This window comes from Rhinolophus ferrumequinum, chromosome 24 (genome assembly GCF_004115265.2).
Source record: "Rhinolophus ferrumequinum isolate MPI-CBG mRhiFer1 chromosome 24, mRhiFer1_v1.p, whole genome shotgun sequence".
Taxonomy (NCBI): domain Eukaryota; kingdom Metazoa; phylum Chordata; class Mammalia; order Chiroptera; family Rhinolophidae; genus Rhinolophus; species Rhinolophus ferrumequinum.
In genome coordinates this window covers 38566063-38581579 of record NC_046307.1, presented here as the reverse complement: position 1 = coordinate 38581579, position 15517 = coordinate 38566063, and the positions used below count along the sequence as shown (strand labels likewise).

Below are 15517 nucleotides of genomic sequence, written 5' to 3'. Positions count from 1 at the left end.
CTCAGTACACACCTAGCCCTTTCTGTCCTGTTCCCAATCACGGATACGTTATAACACAGCATCTCCATTTGATATATGGGGAAACTGAGGCCCAGAGACATGAAGTCAGTTGCTCAAGGGCAGATGGAAAGAACATTTAATTGTCATGTCAAGGGAACCACACGTTTGGGTAGACCAGCTGGCCCTCTTTAAATCAAGAACTTCTTGACTCTTGGATTTGGCCAGAAGGGCAGGGAGCCCTTACTCACTTCTTCTCATGGTCAAAAATAAGACTCAGACCTGGTAATGGCAAAGCAATAATATAATAGTAATAATACTAGCAGCAAACATTCAGCACCACACAATGTGCTTTATGTGTTTCATCTTTACTTTTTTCAGCACAATGACTAAGAGCATGGACTCTGAAGCCAGACAGTATGGGTGTGAATCTCAGCTCTGCCACTGACTGGTTGTGTGACCGTAGGTAAGTTACTTTACCTCTCTGGGCCTCAGTTTCCTCATCTATAAAATGGGGCCGATGATAGATCCTAGCACCTTATAATAAATCCTAGCACGTACTAAATTGTATATAAATATTACTGTTCCATTTTAAGAACTCCAATACCAGCAGCTTCCTCTTTGTTTGGCTTATGAATGGTGAGTATATAAAAAAAGAAAGCTAACAGAAGGGAACGGTTCATTTTTCAGAGCTGCAAGCAAAAGGGAAGAAACTTTTTCAACAAAGAAGATATCAGAGTTGATAGACGAGGTCACTACTTACAAATGGGGAAACAGAGGCTCAGAGAGGGCAAGCTAGTTGCCTGCAATCACACAGCCCACAAGCTGCAGAAGGAGGATTTAAACTCAACCTATCTGATGTCGTATCTCATGTCCTTAATCCCGAAGCCAATATGGCCAGTCCTGGTGGTCATGGAAAGATCTGGTGCCTGGCCCTGCATTGAAAATGGAAATATGAGTCACTGGTGGCCCCCGGGGCTGGCTGGGGAGTGAGAGGGGCCCAGCTATGGGGCAGAATGTTCCGCCAGATGCTGGGGAGCAGCTGCCAGCACCACTCAGTCGCTTTCATGCTGAGGACGGGAGGAGGAGAGCATGCGGAGCAAGGGTCACAGCCAGCAGAGCACAGCCTGGACCAGGGCCACGACTTGGGGAGTGACATCAGGCTTACACATCTGGCCTCTGGAATGCTGGCGTCCCAGAGGACAGGCCCAACTTTCTGCTTCTCCTTGCAGCAGGCTCCTTTCCTGAAAGAACCCAGGCAGCTTCATTGAGAAAAGTCTTGGGCTTTTTAGGCTCTCCTGGACCAACTCAGGTGGTGACGTGTGGGACGGGGCATTCTCCACCCACCGATGCAGGCACAGGGTCAAAAGAAGCAAGGCTCTTGGATGGATCCCAGGCTGGGCCACCCGGGCCAGTGCTTCAGCTTCCTTTTCTGTGCATGAGGACCACATTCCTCCTTTGCAGGCTCTGGAGGAGGGATAGCAGGTCACATGCCCGGCACCCGGTGGGCGGACGTCCAGTCAGCGCTCCTCTCCCGCCTGAATCCATGGACGAGCAAGCACATTCATTGGCTGCAGTCCTGCACAGCGCCAGCGTGCAGTCGGGGTCCTCACCTTGCTGACCTGTCCAGTTAGAGGCCTTGTGCCCAACTTCCTTTTCTGGGTCCAGTCTCCAAGAAGAACCAAGACCGGTCTGGCCTCTTCCAAGTACCAAACTGCAGGACGAGTGAGGAGGAGCTCAGTCTTTTGTCCCTGGCTCCTGTCCATTGATGGGGCCTCACCTGACTCATCTATGCTCGTGCTGGCTCTACCTGGGAAAGTTTGGGACTGGCCTGTGTGACTTGGTGAGATCGGTGATTCATTTTGGTCCCAAAGGGAACAAAAGCCCAGGTCTTCCCAAGGCCTCTTCTGCTTGGGGAACGAGTCACCCTTCTCCTAAGAGTGCTTCCATTCTCACTTTGCCTGGGCCCTCAGAAATCAAACAGCGGCTTCCCCTGTTCTTTGCTCCTGAGGTCTGGAAGGGTGGGGGTGGTGAGTCTATAAAGGGAAGATTGCAAAGAGGAATCAAGCCACCATTCATTCCATGGCAGCCACTGAAAGGGGCTGAAAGACCTCAGTGAAGGAGTATTTAAAGCCGCAGCCATAGCTCCTCATCCTCACCGCTTTCTCTGCCTGGCTGCACCTTCAAATTCTCTCCCCCAAAGTGGAAAAACAACCCAACCTCCATAATCTGCTGGCATTTTCAAAAGTCTCCTTGATGATATGACTTGCTGGGGGCACTAGTCATGGATTCCTGCGTAGATAAACCCTCTGGCCTCAGTTTCCTGCAAAGTGAAGACCATCATATGGATCTGGAAACGTTGTCCTGAGCCACAAAGAAGATGACGAATGTGAAGCCTGAGCACGGGCCTTGGTGGGATAAATCCCTCCTCGAATTTCACTGAGGAACCAGGCCATGGACGGGCGGGACCTTCCATAATTTGTGTCTTTGTTCCCACATGAAGACTCTGCTTCCCTGGAACCCAGACCTGCCGCAGGCTGGCCCCTCAGTTACCTGGAACTCAGCTCTGGGCCCGGACTAACCGGACAGGAATTCCGAGTGGCAAGGGACAGTCACCAAGCGCCAAGCACATCTCTTTGATGCCTCTGCTGAAACGATCAGAATAAAGGGACGTAGAAGCAGGATATCCTTAGAAGCCATCATCTCCAATAGTGTGACGGGGGCTGAGTCACTTCCCTACTCTGGGCTGCAGGCTTTGATTTTATCAGTAAAACAGAGATAATTCCTACCTCACGGTGGTGACTTGGACATCACCAATCAATGACAAGCCTGGCTCTTGGGTCCCAATCCCAGCAGGATGAGGCCATCTCCTCCCACGGAACCTACTTGCTCACCATTATGGTCAGGACCCCACGCACAGGATTGCTGTGAGGACTGACTGAGATAATCGGTAACGTGTTCGTGGCCGGTGACTCATCACACCCGATCACCGATAACCGATCGTGGTTATCCTATCAATCACTGAGTTGAGTTTCTGGCGTACAGCAGGTGTTCCATCCGTGCTGCCTATTGTGGGAATGAGGCCTCTGTTAACAGAAAACACAAAAAGACACTCGCAGAGCGAAGTGAGCCATCAAAGGGACAGCGGACGGAGATCGCCATTATTTTAGATCACCCCTTATTTTACCACAGGGAATGTGGAGGTCCACAAGGGAGAATGCCCAGCTGGGGGTCACTGCAAGCTCATTTTTCCCTGTCCAGTGCTCTTGGCTGACCCTGTTTCACCCAGCAGATTGGGGCTGTTTAGAGTCAGGGTACTCACAGGCTTCAGTTTCTCAGCTTCAGGAAAATCGCTGTGTGACCGCCCAGGGCGGGAACTCAGGGGCTTCAGGCTGACTGGAATCATCCAGAAAGAACTGGAGGGGATCAAGGGTAGGCAGCTGGGCAACGCTGGTGCCTTTCAGAGCTCTGCCCCAATGAGTCGAGGTGACAGCCCTGCTCTCAGAAGCCATCCAGCTACCAGGGAAGCCACATGTGTACGGGCGCAAATGTGTGGCTCAGAGACAACCACTCTAGACAACATCGGCTACCATCTGTTGAACATGGACTGTGGGCCATGCCCTGTGCCAAGTGTGTGCGTCTCATGAGTCTTCATGGCACCCTGGGAATGAGCATTCTGTGACCCCAGCAAACTGAGGCACAGAGAGGCTAAGGAACTGGCTCAAGGCCCCCCAGATTCCATGGGGGAACTGGGACTTCAACCTAGGCTGTGTGGTCCAGAGCCTGTGCCCCTCCACACCACCCCGCTGCCCCGATGGGCCAGGCCTCACATCTGTGCCCCCCTTCTCACGGCTTCCCCCAGTTTTCATATCTGTGATCTCAAGGTCAACTCCTACACAGCGCTCTCAGGCTCCAAGTGTCCCAGCCTGGGCCCAGCACCTAGTAGTGTGTCATTGACTTGGCAGGTATTTCTGATTCTTACCACGTGCCTGGGCTGAGCCAGGGACAGGCGACAGTGGGAGTCAGATGAGGCTTGGGGCTGGCCATCACTGGGCTGGAACCCACCTGTCCACGGTCTGCGCCCACCCGAGCACCAGAAGTGGGCAGGGTGGCTTCTGTGGGAATGGTCAGTCAGGTGAGGGAGATTCTGGTGTCTGCTCTGTGCTTTATGGTCTGCAGTCCCCTTGGCCAGCCCCTGCCCCTTCTGGATGTCCGTTTTTCCACTGGGATGATGAGGCCGAGGTGAGAGGCGTGGTCTTGTGAAGGCCGTTCAGCTGGCCTGCAGTCAGGCGTGGGCTCTGGTCTGAACGTCCCGCGGGAGGCCTGCTCCTGGTCTGGCCCCACGCAGGTCTCAGGCTGTCTCAGATCCTTGCTCACGCTCATCACATGTTGGCTCACGGCGTGATACCAAATGTCCCTGCGCGTCCCTCCCTCAAGCTGACAATCTCCATTTCCATCCTGACTTGGGAAAGGTCTCCTTTGATCCGTGTCGTCAGGCAGAGCAATAGCATCAAAACACATCTGAAGACACTGGGTCACGCTTTTCAAAGTTCCTCTGCGGGCATTTTCTTATTTCAATGAATAAAATTCAAAATTTTGAATTCATAATTCAAAACAATAATAAGTACCATTTCCAAGTTGCAGGTGAAGGGGCCTTTCTATGTGCCTCTAATCCTCACCGTGACCCTTTCATACTATTATTGTAACTATTATTGCATTTTGTGACGAGGAGACGTGAGGTTCCGAGAGGTAGAGGCAATTATATAAAGTCACAAAACTTGGAATGACAGAGCTGGCAAACTGGGGGTGTCTCATTATAAGCCCAGGTTACTTCCTCGCCAATGTCTCCAATTATTGGCTCTTTTTCCATTCAGAGCACCTACTCCGTGCCATGCTCCCTACTATGTGCTGGGGCACGCAGTGAATGGGCCAGGCCTGCTCTGCATGGGTCACAGTCTATACAAAAATCCCAGGAGGTGGTATTATTACTCATCAGAGGCGAAATGGAAGATCTCTCTGTCTCGGCTCAGCTGCCCCAGCGCTAGCATTTACCAGGGGGTATGACCTTGGGCAACTATCTCTCCTCTCTGTCCCATGGCTGAAAAATGAGGAAAACATTGATTTTTGCCTCATTGGCTTGTTGTGAAGAATTAGGAAATGCATATCCAGAAGTTGGGACAGTGCCTGGCCCAGAGAAGATGTTTAGTATCTTATCAAAGTTTCATTATTCCATCTACAAGCATGCTCTGCAAAGCTGTTGTCGTGCTCAACCCCATATATAGCTGAAGAAACTGAGGCTCTGAGGGGCCATGTCTCCAAGGCCACAGAGTAATAGCTGATGCTGAAATGGAGCCCTCAAAGGTCCCAGATGCGTATTCTCTTCCCCTCGAGCCCCATGGCACCTGAATTCCTGGGACCCTTCCCCTCTGGTTCTGAGTCAGCTTCCCAGGAACCAGAGGCCCCACCTGGGGTAGGAAAGGAAGCCCCGAGAGACGAGGGATTAAGCAGGTTGCTGGTACTGAGGCAGAGATTTCAGGAAGTGCAAGGCTGAGAGGACTTCTAAGAAACAGAGAGGTGGGAAGGGACACACTTGTCCCAGCCTGAGGGCCGCAGGTCAGCCTGGCTCCTGGCCCAGAGGCTGGCTCTCACAGCGGCCCCAGCCCAGCTTGGCTAAGCCCACGCATGTGGCCAAGGCCAGCTGTGAGGCTGTGATCTACCCCTACCCGATCCTTCTCTAAGCTTGCCTCTTGGTAGATGCCTGAGGCGGAGGCCTGGGTGAGGTGGCCAGGCCGAGAACAAAGCCATCTGGCCCCCACACCATTCGGGTCCTCTGAGAGTGCCGCAGGGCCTGTGCTTGGTAGGGCTCTGCCCCCTTTTCCAGAACTCCAGACATATGCTCAAGGGCTCTGAGCCCCAGCGCTCGTCTGTAATGTCACCTGGGGGCCCGGTGAAACCTTAATCTCTCTGAGCACCTGGCACGGAGCAGATGTCCCAGTAATGCCAGTTTCTGTTCTTGTAGGTGGGACACAGGTGCTGCTGGGACCTTGGCATTCCTACGGCTGGGGGAGGGGCTTTCTCAGTGCTTTCCTGTGCTTCAGGTTTCCTGGGGGTCTCATTTCGGTCACAGACATTAGCAGGTCCCCTGCTCTGGGTCTAGCAGGGAGACCACATGCCCACAGCCCGGCTTTGTAGGCCACAGGGTGATGTGAGACCTGAAATAATTCAGGGGCCTGTGTGGCTTAGGACCAGCACCCAGGTACCCTAAGCCTGGCCTCAGTGTCCTCAGCAGTAGCCAGGGGGACCCTGATACGGCTCTCACAGAGCATCACATGGCAGTTATGTTAGCTAACGCAGCCCTTCGTGGGCTCTCTATACCAGATGCCTGGAATTTTCTCTGAAACACCCAGAGGCAGGGCCAGCTGGCTGTGTCACACTGAGGTCACCAGGATGAGTCACCCGGGACCATAACCCATCGCAGTGCTGAGGCTGGACTCCTGTGGGGCAGCTGGCTTGGGATCCCAGGACCCACCAGCCCAGGACCCCAGGTCCTGCTCCCGCCCTGGCTTCTCCATTACCCCAGCCCATTGGGGGTCCAGGCTGCGGGCCCAGAAGAGGCCCAGGGACTTTGGAAGGGATTTTGGAGGGCTGAGTGGGGGCAGCTCAGCCCTTGCTGGCTTCGCTTCACTGACTCAGCCCCCACCTTGACCTTTCCTTCCTACTGGCTAATTTTGGGTGTTTCCTGTCCCTTGAATAGGTAAAGAAAAAGGAAGTGAAAGAAGGTCAACATGTACCTTCTTTAACAGCTGGCAAGTCATTTCCTTTACTATTAATTTTTTTTAATGATACATGCTTCGAGTGAAAAATGGCAGTTTATCCTAGAGAAAGGAAGCCTAAGTATCTCCCACTGTGTTCATTTCTACAGAAAGAATTTTATTACCTCTATTCTGGAATTTGTTGTTTTGACAGGTAGCTTACTAATGGGGGGTGTGTGTGTGTGTGTGTGTGTGTGTAGTCTGGAGAAGTATCTCTTGTTCACCTTGTGTCCCCAGCGTCCTGGCTGGTGTGGCCTGTGATGTGTACCAATCAGTATGTGTCACATAAAGGAACCGGAATCCGCAGCACCGTTTGTGAGATGCCGACTCCTGGCCCTGGGCTCAGGGCTCACTGGCTCAGCCTTATTCTGGGCCCTTAAAGCCCCTGTGATGCTGCTACTCTCCCACCCCCAGGTGAGGACTGGAGGTTCAGAGGCTAAGGAAGTGGGGGTGGTGGGTGGGTCACGGTCACCTTGTACTCTGCCTGTTCTTCACTGCCCAGCACCCCCATCCCCTAGGAGCTGACCATCTGCCCTTGGGCTTCCTAAGCAAGCACCCTATGGAGCAGGTGCTTGCTTAGCCTTGGCTGCCCACGGGCCGTAAGACGGACAGCTGTGACCTTAAGAGAGCGTGTGCTTTACCTCTCTGGACCTACAGTATTAGGGGGAGAAAACAGTGATCATGACACTAACTAGTGGGTTTGGTGCTTGCTATGTGTCACTGTGCTTCAACTTTGTCCTGTGAAGTCATCGCGTCCTCACACTCCCAAGTGAAGTGAATCCTATTATTATCCTGTTGATGACACACGTCCTCCCTGTCACTGCTTTCCCCAGACTCCACGCTCCTGCTCCATTCAGAGGAGGAGCCCAGGTTCTCAGTGCCTTCCAGGCCCTGTGGGGTCTGGCCCGCTCTGCTCTCGCCATGCTTTCTCTCGCTCCCTCGCTTTCTTTCCTTTCTTCCTCCCGTCCTCTCCTCTCCCCTGTTTTCCCCTCCCCTCCATGTCATATCTTTATCATCCAGGTACATCAAATTCCCTAACCTAGGTTTTCACTCACCTATATCTATATTTTCTTTGTTCTTACTTTCTAATCCCTGCTAACCCTTTAAAAGAAAGAGTTTATTCACTGCATCACATACAGGTGGTTTATTTTTTCCCTTTTGCCCAAAATTCTTATTTATAGGATAAAATCGCATTATAGTAAATATATTGTACTTTTGTCACATTATCGTTTTCTTTTTTATTATTGTCACACTCATGTAGGTCTCAATCGAAGACCTCACTAATGAAATCAAATTCTCTTTCTGTTTGGCTCTGCCTTTCCACTCACACTTATTCATTCAGCAAGCCTTTGTCGAGTCCCACCTGAGTCCTGGACTTTGTCCTAGGATTCCACACATACACACTACGTTAGCGTCCTCAGGAAGCTTATACTGAAATGGAGAGTCCAGTATGTAACCAGTTCTGACACTACACAGAGGTTGTGCCTGGCACTATGACCCACGGCGCTCTACGGATAAACGGTGCCATCTATCCCAGCCTATGACAACCCAGGAAGGTTTCCTCGGTCAGGCGTAAACTGTATCTCAACCCCAACCTAGGGTTTTAAAGAAACAGCTTTATTGAGCTAGATCTTAAATATCACAAAATTAACCCCATATGCGTATCCATTCAATGCTTTTTTTGTAACTTTGCCAAATGGCGCACCCATCACGATAAATCAATTTCAGAACGTTCTCAGGGTTCCCCCAGTCAGATCCCTCCCTTATGTCCATTTACAGGGGATCCCTGTCCCCGCTCCAGCCCTAGAGACCCACTAACCCACTTAGTGTCTCTATCAATCTGCCTTTGCTGGACATAGAAGTGGAATGACACTCCGTGTGGGCTCTTGCGTCTGGCTCTTTTCGTTATCATAACATCACTGAGGTTCATCCACATGGTAGCCCGTCATTTGTTTGTTCCTTTTTATTGCTAAATAGTGTTCCCGTTTATGGATTCACCACATTTTGCCTATCCATTCATCTGTTGGTGGGCATTTAGGTTGTTTCCAGTTGGGGCTATTGTGAATAATACTGCCAAGAACACTGACTCACAAATCTTTGTGTGAACATGTTTTCATTTCTCTTAGGCAGATACTTAACGCAGACTTGCTGGGTCACATGGCAAGTTTCTGTTTAACTTTTTGAGGAACCACCAAACTATTTTCCAAAGATGTCATCCCATTTTACATTCCCACCTATAATGCATAAGGGTTCTGTTTTCTCCACCTGTTAGCCAACATGTGTTATTATCTGTCTTTCTGCTTATAGTCATTCTAGTGGGTATGATACAGATCTCATTTCACATTTGCACGTCTGTAATGACTAATGATGTTGAATATCTGTTCTCGTGCCTATTAGCTATTGGTATATCTTCTTTGGAGAAATATCTGTTCATACAGTTTTTTTGATTGGCTTGTTTGTCGTATTACTGAGTTACAGCAGTTCTTTGTAAATACTGGAAAGAAGCGCTTTATGAGATTTGGTTTTGCAAATATTTTTGTCCTAGTCTATTGCTTTTCCTTTCATTTTCTTAAAGGTTAGCACGAAAGTTTTGAATCTTGATGAATTTCAATTCTTTTTTTTTTTTTAATAAACCATGCTATGAAATTTTTGCCTAACCCATGGTTTTGAAGACTTTTCTCCCCTATAAATTCTTCTATTGTTTTTAGCATTTAGGTCAACGATCCATCTTGAGTTAATTTTTATGTATAGTGTGAGGTATACATCAATAAATTAGTGTAAGGTATACATAAATTTTTATGTATAGTGTAAGGTTCCTCCTTTGGCATCTAGATGTGTAGCCAACTGTCCCAGCACTGTTTGTTAAACAGATTACATAACTATGTATGGTGTCAGATGGGTACTGGATTTCTCAGGGTAATCACATCATAAGGTATAAATGTCTAACCACTATGTTGTACACCTCAAACTAATATAATGTTGTATGTCAACTGTAATTGGAAAATAGACTAGTTAAAAAACTAAAGAATACCATAGTTTTCCATTGCCCAGCTGCTAGATGAATTATTAGATTGAAGGCTCAATTTCTCTTTGACAGTCTCCTTGTTCTCTCGTTAAGTAGTGTCTGAAATTATTGAGTCTAAATTAGAGAACAGAATGTTAGTCTTTATAAATGGCCAGTGCTTATAAGATGTATCAGAAAGATCCCTGTTAATCCTTTGGATGCTTCATTAAGTAAAATAACATAGTCCAATTTTAGTAACTTAGTCCAATGTAAGGCTGTTTCTCTAGACCCTACTCATGATTCCCAGGGACTGGCTCACGTATCAGATTAAAATCAATCGGCAGAGCTGGGGGAATACAAATCTCCGTGGAAGTAGCAGATTGTTGGGGCCTTGTTTTCCTTGTCTGTAGGTGGAGACCTCCCCGAGGGGACAGTATGAAGATTAATGAGTTGACTGTTGAAATTGGGGCTGGCACCCACAGTAAGCTCTGCATCGGGTTCACAATTCTTACCATCTCCGCTGAGCTAGCTGCTTTTGCTCACAGCTTCCGTTTCACCCAGAGTTCACTTGTGAGGCCATGTGATCGGTCCCTACATGTCATTACTAAAAATTTCAGGCCAACAGAAACGTTGAAAGAAGAATACCATCCCTGAACACCCTTATACTTACCACACAGACTCAACAATTGTTAAGCGTTTTGCTATATTTCCTTCTTCGTGTGTGTTTTCTTCTGAACATTTAGAGCAAGTTGCTAACATCACGTGTTTCCACTGCTAAATTCTTCAGCGTGCTTTCATAAGAACAAGACATTCTCCTAAGTAACCACCAAAACTAACACGTCCATGATATCATCTAACTTCCAGTCCATATTCAAATTGCCCTGTCTCAGCAGAGGGTACTGACAAATTTGGGGTTTTTTGCCAATCTGATGGATGAGAATCTGTCACTGTAGTTATAATAATTTTCTTGTCTCATATTGTGATTACGGATGAGCATCTTTGTACATGCTCAGGGTCCTTCTGCAGTTCTTTTTCTGTGAACTATCTGCTTGTGGCTTTTGTCCACTTTAAAATCCTTTTTTGTTGTTGTTTATCTCGATTTTTAAGAACTCCTTAAATATTGGTGAAATCAGCTTTTGTCCTTAAGTTACAAATATTGTCTCTCATTTGTTGTTTTTTGGTTTTTATTTTTTTTAACTTTGCTTATGGAGCTTCTTTTGCCGTGAAAAGTTTTTTTTAATTTAGCCTTCATTTTTATGTAGTTGAATGTATCAGGCTTTTCTTTTATAATTTCTGCATTTTTGAGTCCTACATTGAAAAAAAGCTTCCCTCACTCCCAGGTGATAAAGGAATCCCCTCACGTTTTCTTCTACAGATTGTAAAGTTTCGATCTTTGGCCCATTTGTAGTGTCTGGAGTCTTTTTTTCCGAATGGCTGTCCAATTGTCCTAAGATCACTTATTAAAAAGTCCCTTGTGTCCCAGTGATTGGAGATGCCTCCTTCGTCATACACCACATTTGCACTTGTACTTGGGCCAACTTCTGGCCTTCCTATTCTGTTCTGTTGGTCTGTCTGGCTAGTCATGTTCCCATCTACACCAGTTTAATTGCTAAGGCTTTATGGCATGTTTTAGTATCTGATAAGGCTTACCCCCACCACACTGCCCTTTTTTCAGTTTTCCTGGCTATTCTTGATTGTTTATTATGTTGTATCAACTTCAGAATCAACTTATTTACCTCTGGGGGAGAGGGGAATACCCCCAGTATTTTCAAAGAGGATCACGTGAAATGGATATATTTACCTGGACCAAATGGACATTGTTATGGTATTAAACATATTATTATCAGGGGGCTATCTTGGAAGTACCGGCCCTGTTAAAGGTTGAATTATCTGCCCCCTGAATGATATGCTTAAGTCCTAACCCCCGGTATCTCAGAACGTGACCTTATTTGGAAACACAGTCTTTACAGAGTTAATCAAGTTAAAATGAGGTCATTAGGTGGGACCTAATCCAATATGACTAGTGTCCTTATACAAAGAGGAAATCGGGACACAGGCACACACACAGGGAGAAGACCATGTGAAAATGAAGGCAGAGATCAGGGGGGTACCTCCACAAGCCAAGGAACGCCAAAGTGCCGGCAAACCACTGGAAGCGAGAAGAGGGCCCGGAACAGGTTCTCCCTCACAGCCCTCAGGAGGAACCAGCCCCACCAACACCTTGTTCTAGGACTTCTGGCCTCCAGAGCTGTGGAACAACACGTTCCTGTTGTCTTAAGCCCCGCCACTTGCGGTAGTTTGTTACAACAGCCCTAGCAAACTACTACAGACCCCTCGGAGGGTCTCTTAGGCCAGAAGTGATCAGCCCAGCTGTGACTTTAGGACATCAAGAGGCACTTGTGTGCTTTCCTGTCCCTGAACCCAATCCAGCCCAACCAGGCCTGCTTCTTGCCTGCCTGAAGTTGGGTGAGTGAACCAATGAAAGAAAGCATTGGAAAGCTGGAGGTGTGACTTCACTCTCAATGGGTGGCCAAAGCCACTGAGGTCAGGGCCAGTGAATGAATCATTTGTGCAATGTGGCTTGGTGAGTCAGGGAGCGCCAGGCAGAAAGCCTGAGTATGGAGCATGGTTCCTTTCCCCTTTCCTTTTGAAACTAGAAGGAGCTCCCTAAAAGTCATCATCCCAACAAATGGTGAAATGGTGTGACATGCTACCCTCATGACACACCCACTGTGTGCTATGGAGAGATAAGGACAAAGGACTTAGAAAACAGAGGGAGGGAGCACCAGGCACCCAGCTGAGCCACTCACTTGCTGAGCGCCTTTGGACAAGTGACTTAACTTCTCTGGACCTCAGTTACCCCCTCTCATCGGATGGGGGTGGTAATGGTACCTGCCTCACAATCATGATCACACAAGGAAACAGCCGTAAAGCACTTAGCGAAGTGCCAGGCTCATAGCAAGTGCTCAAGAGATTGGCAAGTATTATTAATGAGAGGTGCCCCCAAATAGGTCACCCACTAAGGTGAAATTGGGGTGCACAATTTTGGCGTCTTCAGCCATTGATTGTGAACACACCGCCAATAACGTTTTCTTCTCCTTCCCTCAGGGAAGAGTTTGGAGTAGACAAACTATGACCTCATTTGCTCCCTCCAACATTAATTAGTGTTTTCTAATTATGAAAAGGAAGTTATATCTCAATTTGTATTCTGCCTAAAAAAATTAGCTAATAACAGAAAGCTGTCACTTCTCACCCAGTGTCAGTTCCCCCGGCAGCTGGGGTGTGGCTTGGGGCCATGTTGGCGGGCTGTGTCCTTGGTTCAGAGACAGGCTTGCCTGACTCATGGAGACACTGCTACTTCCTGGTCCCTCTGCTGGGCTCCCAGGCTCATCTTCATGAGTTTATCCAACAAAAAAACCTGCTTTGAGGTTTGTGCTGGGGCCCGAGAGAGGCAAGAAACCAAGTCCCTGCTCCCAGGCTAGTGGGACAGACAAATGGTCCGTCATAGGGACTGTTCACACATGCTACTGGGCCTTCATCTTGTTTCACAGAGAATCTGAGAGGTGGTCTCTTGGGGCTATGACTGCCGCATTTTATAAGGGAGGAAACTGAGGCGCCCAAGGGGAAAGTGGTAGATAACAGAGGTCTATCTCTCCAGGGTATTTCATCCAGACATTTCTATTCTACATCAGCCTTTGTCTCCAGGTAGGCATCCCCTCCTCCCGGCATCTTTTCCTCATAACCCTCTCTCAGGTGAGTGGGGGCACCCTGTCTGGCCTCCCCAATGTCTACCCTGGATTATACCTGTTTATTAGCAAGTCGGTCCCCCTGCTAGACTGTGTTTTAATTGAATGACTGCAGCATTTTAATTACTGCCCATCTTAAACCGTTTTAAGTTACTGTAGTCTACTGAATCTAAGATGTCAGTAGTTCTAAGACCTTCGCTCTTTAACTTATGTACCATTAAGAAAGAAAAACACTACCAATTAACTGTGATATTCCACTTTGATGAATGTGAAAATATGAGAAATGTGCCTATTCAGAAAAAGAAACAGCTGCCAAAATGGAGTCACCTTTGCTAAGCCACGTCACCAAACCAAACTTAATTCTTAACCTCACTGCAGTTGTAGCCTTTCCTCGGAGTGGAATGTTAAACTAATCAGTCTGGAATTTCCTGACCAACACTAGAGAGGTCATGTGCCTGATAAGACCCCTTGCCTCCCCCTAAGGGAAGGTGTTCTTGCCTGAAATAATCCACTCTTTTCACTTCTTAGCCTCACCCTCTTTCTGCCCATCAAAACATTCCGTTTTGCACAACCCCTCAAAGCACCCTTCTAGTTGCTAACTGCTCCATCATGAATCGCTTCATAAAGCCAATTAGATCGTCAAATTTACTCGATTGAAGTTTGTTTTTTAACATGCCTTAGGCCCAACGAAATGCACCATAAAACCAATTACTGCTTTTAAACACATCCTAGGGGGAGAAGATTTTATAAATATCCATATGTTAATAATATCAAAGTTTACTCAACACTTACCCTGTGCCAGGCATTGTTCTAAAGTGCTTTTCATCCATGATCTCATGTCAAGGGTTGGCAAACTTTTCCTGTAAGGGGACAGAGGTAAATATTTTAGGCTTGTGAACCATGCAGTGTCACAACTACTCACCTCCCACTGTAGTTTGAAAGCAGACACAGAAGATAGTAAAGGAATGGGTGTGGTTGTGTTCCAGTAAAACTTTATTTATGGACACTGAAATTTTAATTTTACAATTTTCACGTGTCGCAAAATATTCTTTTGATTTGTCCCCCAACCATTTAAAATGCATAAACCATTCTTAGCTTATGGGTTGTAGAAAAGGAGGGAGTGGGCTAGATTTGGCCCATGGGCTATCTAGTTTGCGGCATGACCATCTCATATGATCTTCATATAGCCCCTGCAAGACAGATGCTATTATTACCCTCCTTTTACACATGGGGAAACTGAGTCTCAGAGAGATTAAAGTGACTTGCCCAAGGACACACAGCAGGTGAGTGGTTAAACTGGGAGTATAACCCAGGCAGTCTAATGCTGTAACTTGCTTTTAACAAGTTACCCTAAATACTATCAATATGGTTTAACCTTAATATCGTTGCCTGTTTATAGTTTTCACTTTTGTTCCTGATTATAAAAGTTCCACATTTGTGCTGAAGAATTCAAACCATACCGTTATAAAGAAGAACATGAAAATAACCCTACCCTCCACGGATAAATACTTAAGCGTTCAAATACACAGCTCACACAACGCTGACTAGAAGTAGAATGTTCTGGACACTGAGTGACTTTGGAGAGGTTGCCTAACCTCTCTGGGCCCTTGTCTCCAAAGAGGGCGCCGGCTGAGATGACTTTCTGTGGTCCCTGACCGTGGAGATCTCTTTGTAAGGATTGTGCAATGGCAGCTGGCTCTGTCCTAACTGACCGGGTGTGGAGGGTGAAGTCACCCTTCGGCAGCCCCATAGGACGGGCCAAGTGGCTGCTGAGTCTCTGCCTGTGGCTCCCCCAAGCCCCAAGGCACTGAGTAGCTTCAGAGAGGCAGCAGGGACACCAGGGCCTGAATTGCGGGTCCTAGGAAGCCTAGGCTCCCCCCAAAACTGATGCCAGGGACCGCTGTGCCCCGTGAGCAGAGATCCAGGCAAGCTGGGAGTCAGAGGCTCCTCCCAGTGCT

General features: G+C 47.8%; 1 protein-coding gene across 1 annotated transcript in view; it reads right to left on the bottom strand.

Annotated features, from left to right (window-relative positions):
• The window catches only part of ERGIC1 (endoplasmic reticulum-golgi intermediate compartment 1), a 122336-nt gene extending 107956 nt beyond the window's left edge, over positions 1–14380 (bottom strand). The window contains exon 1 of the mRNA XM_033096027.1: positions 14352–14380. Within this exon, the coding sequence (XP_032951918.1) occupies positions 14352–14365 (14 nt within the window). The 5' untranslated portion in view covers positions 14366–14380. The remainder of the gene's footprint in view (positions 1–14351) is intronic.
• Between the last annotated feature and the right edge of the window lie 1137 nt (positions 14381–15517).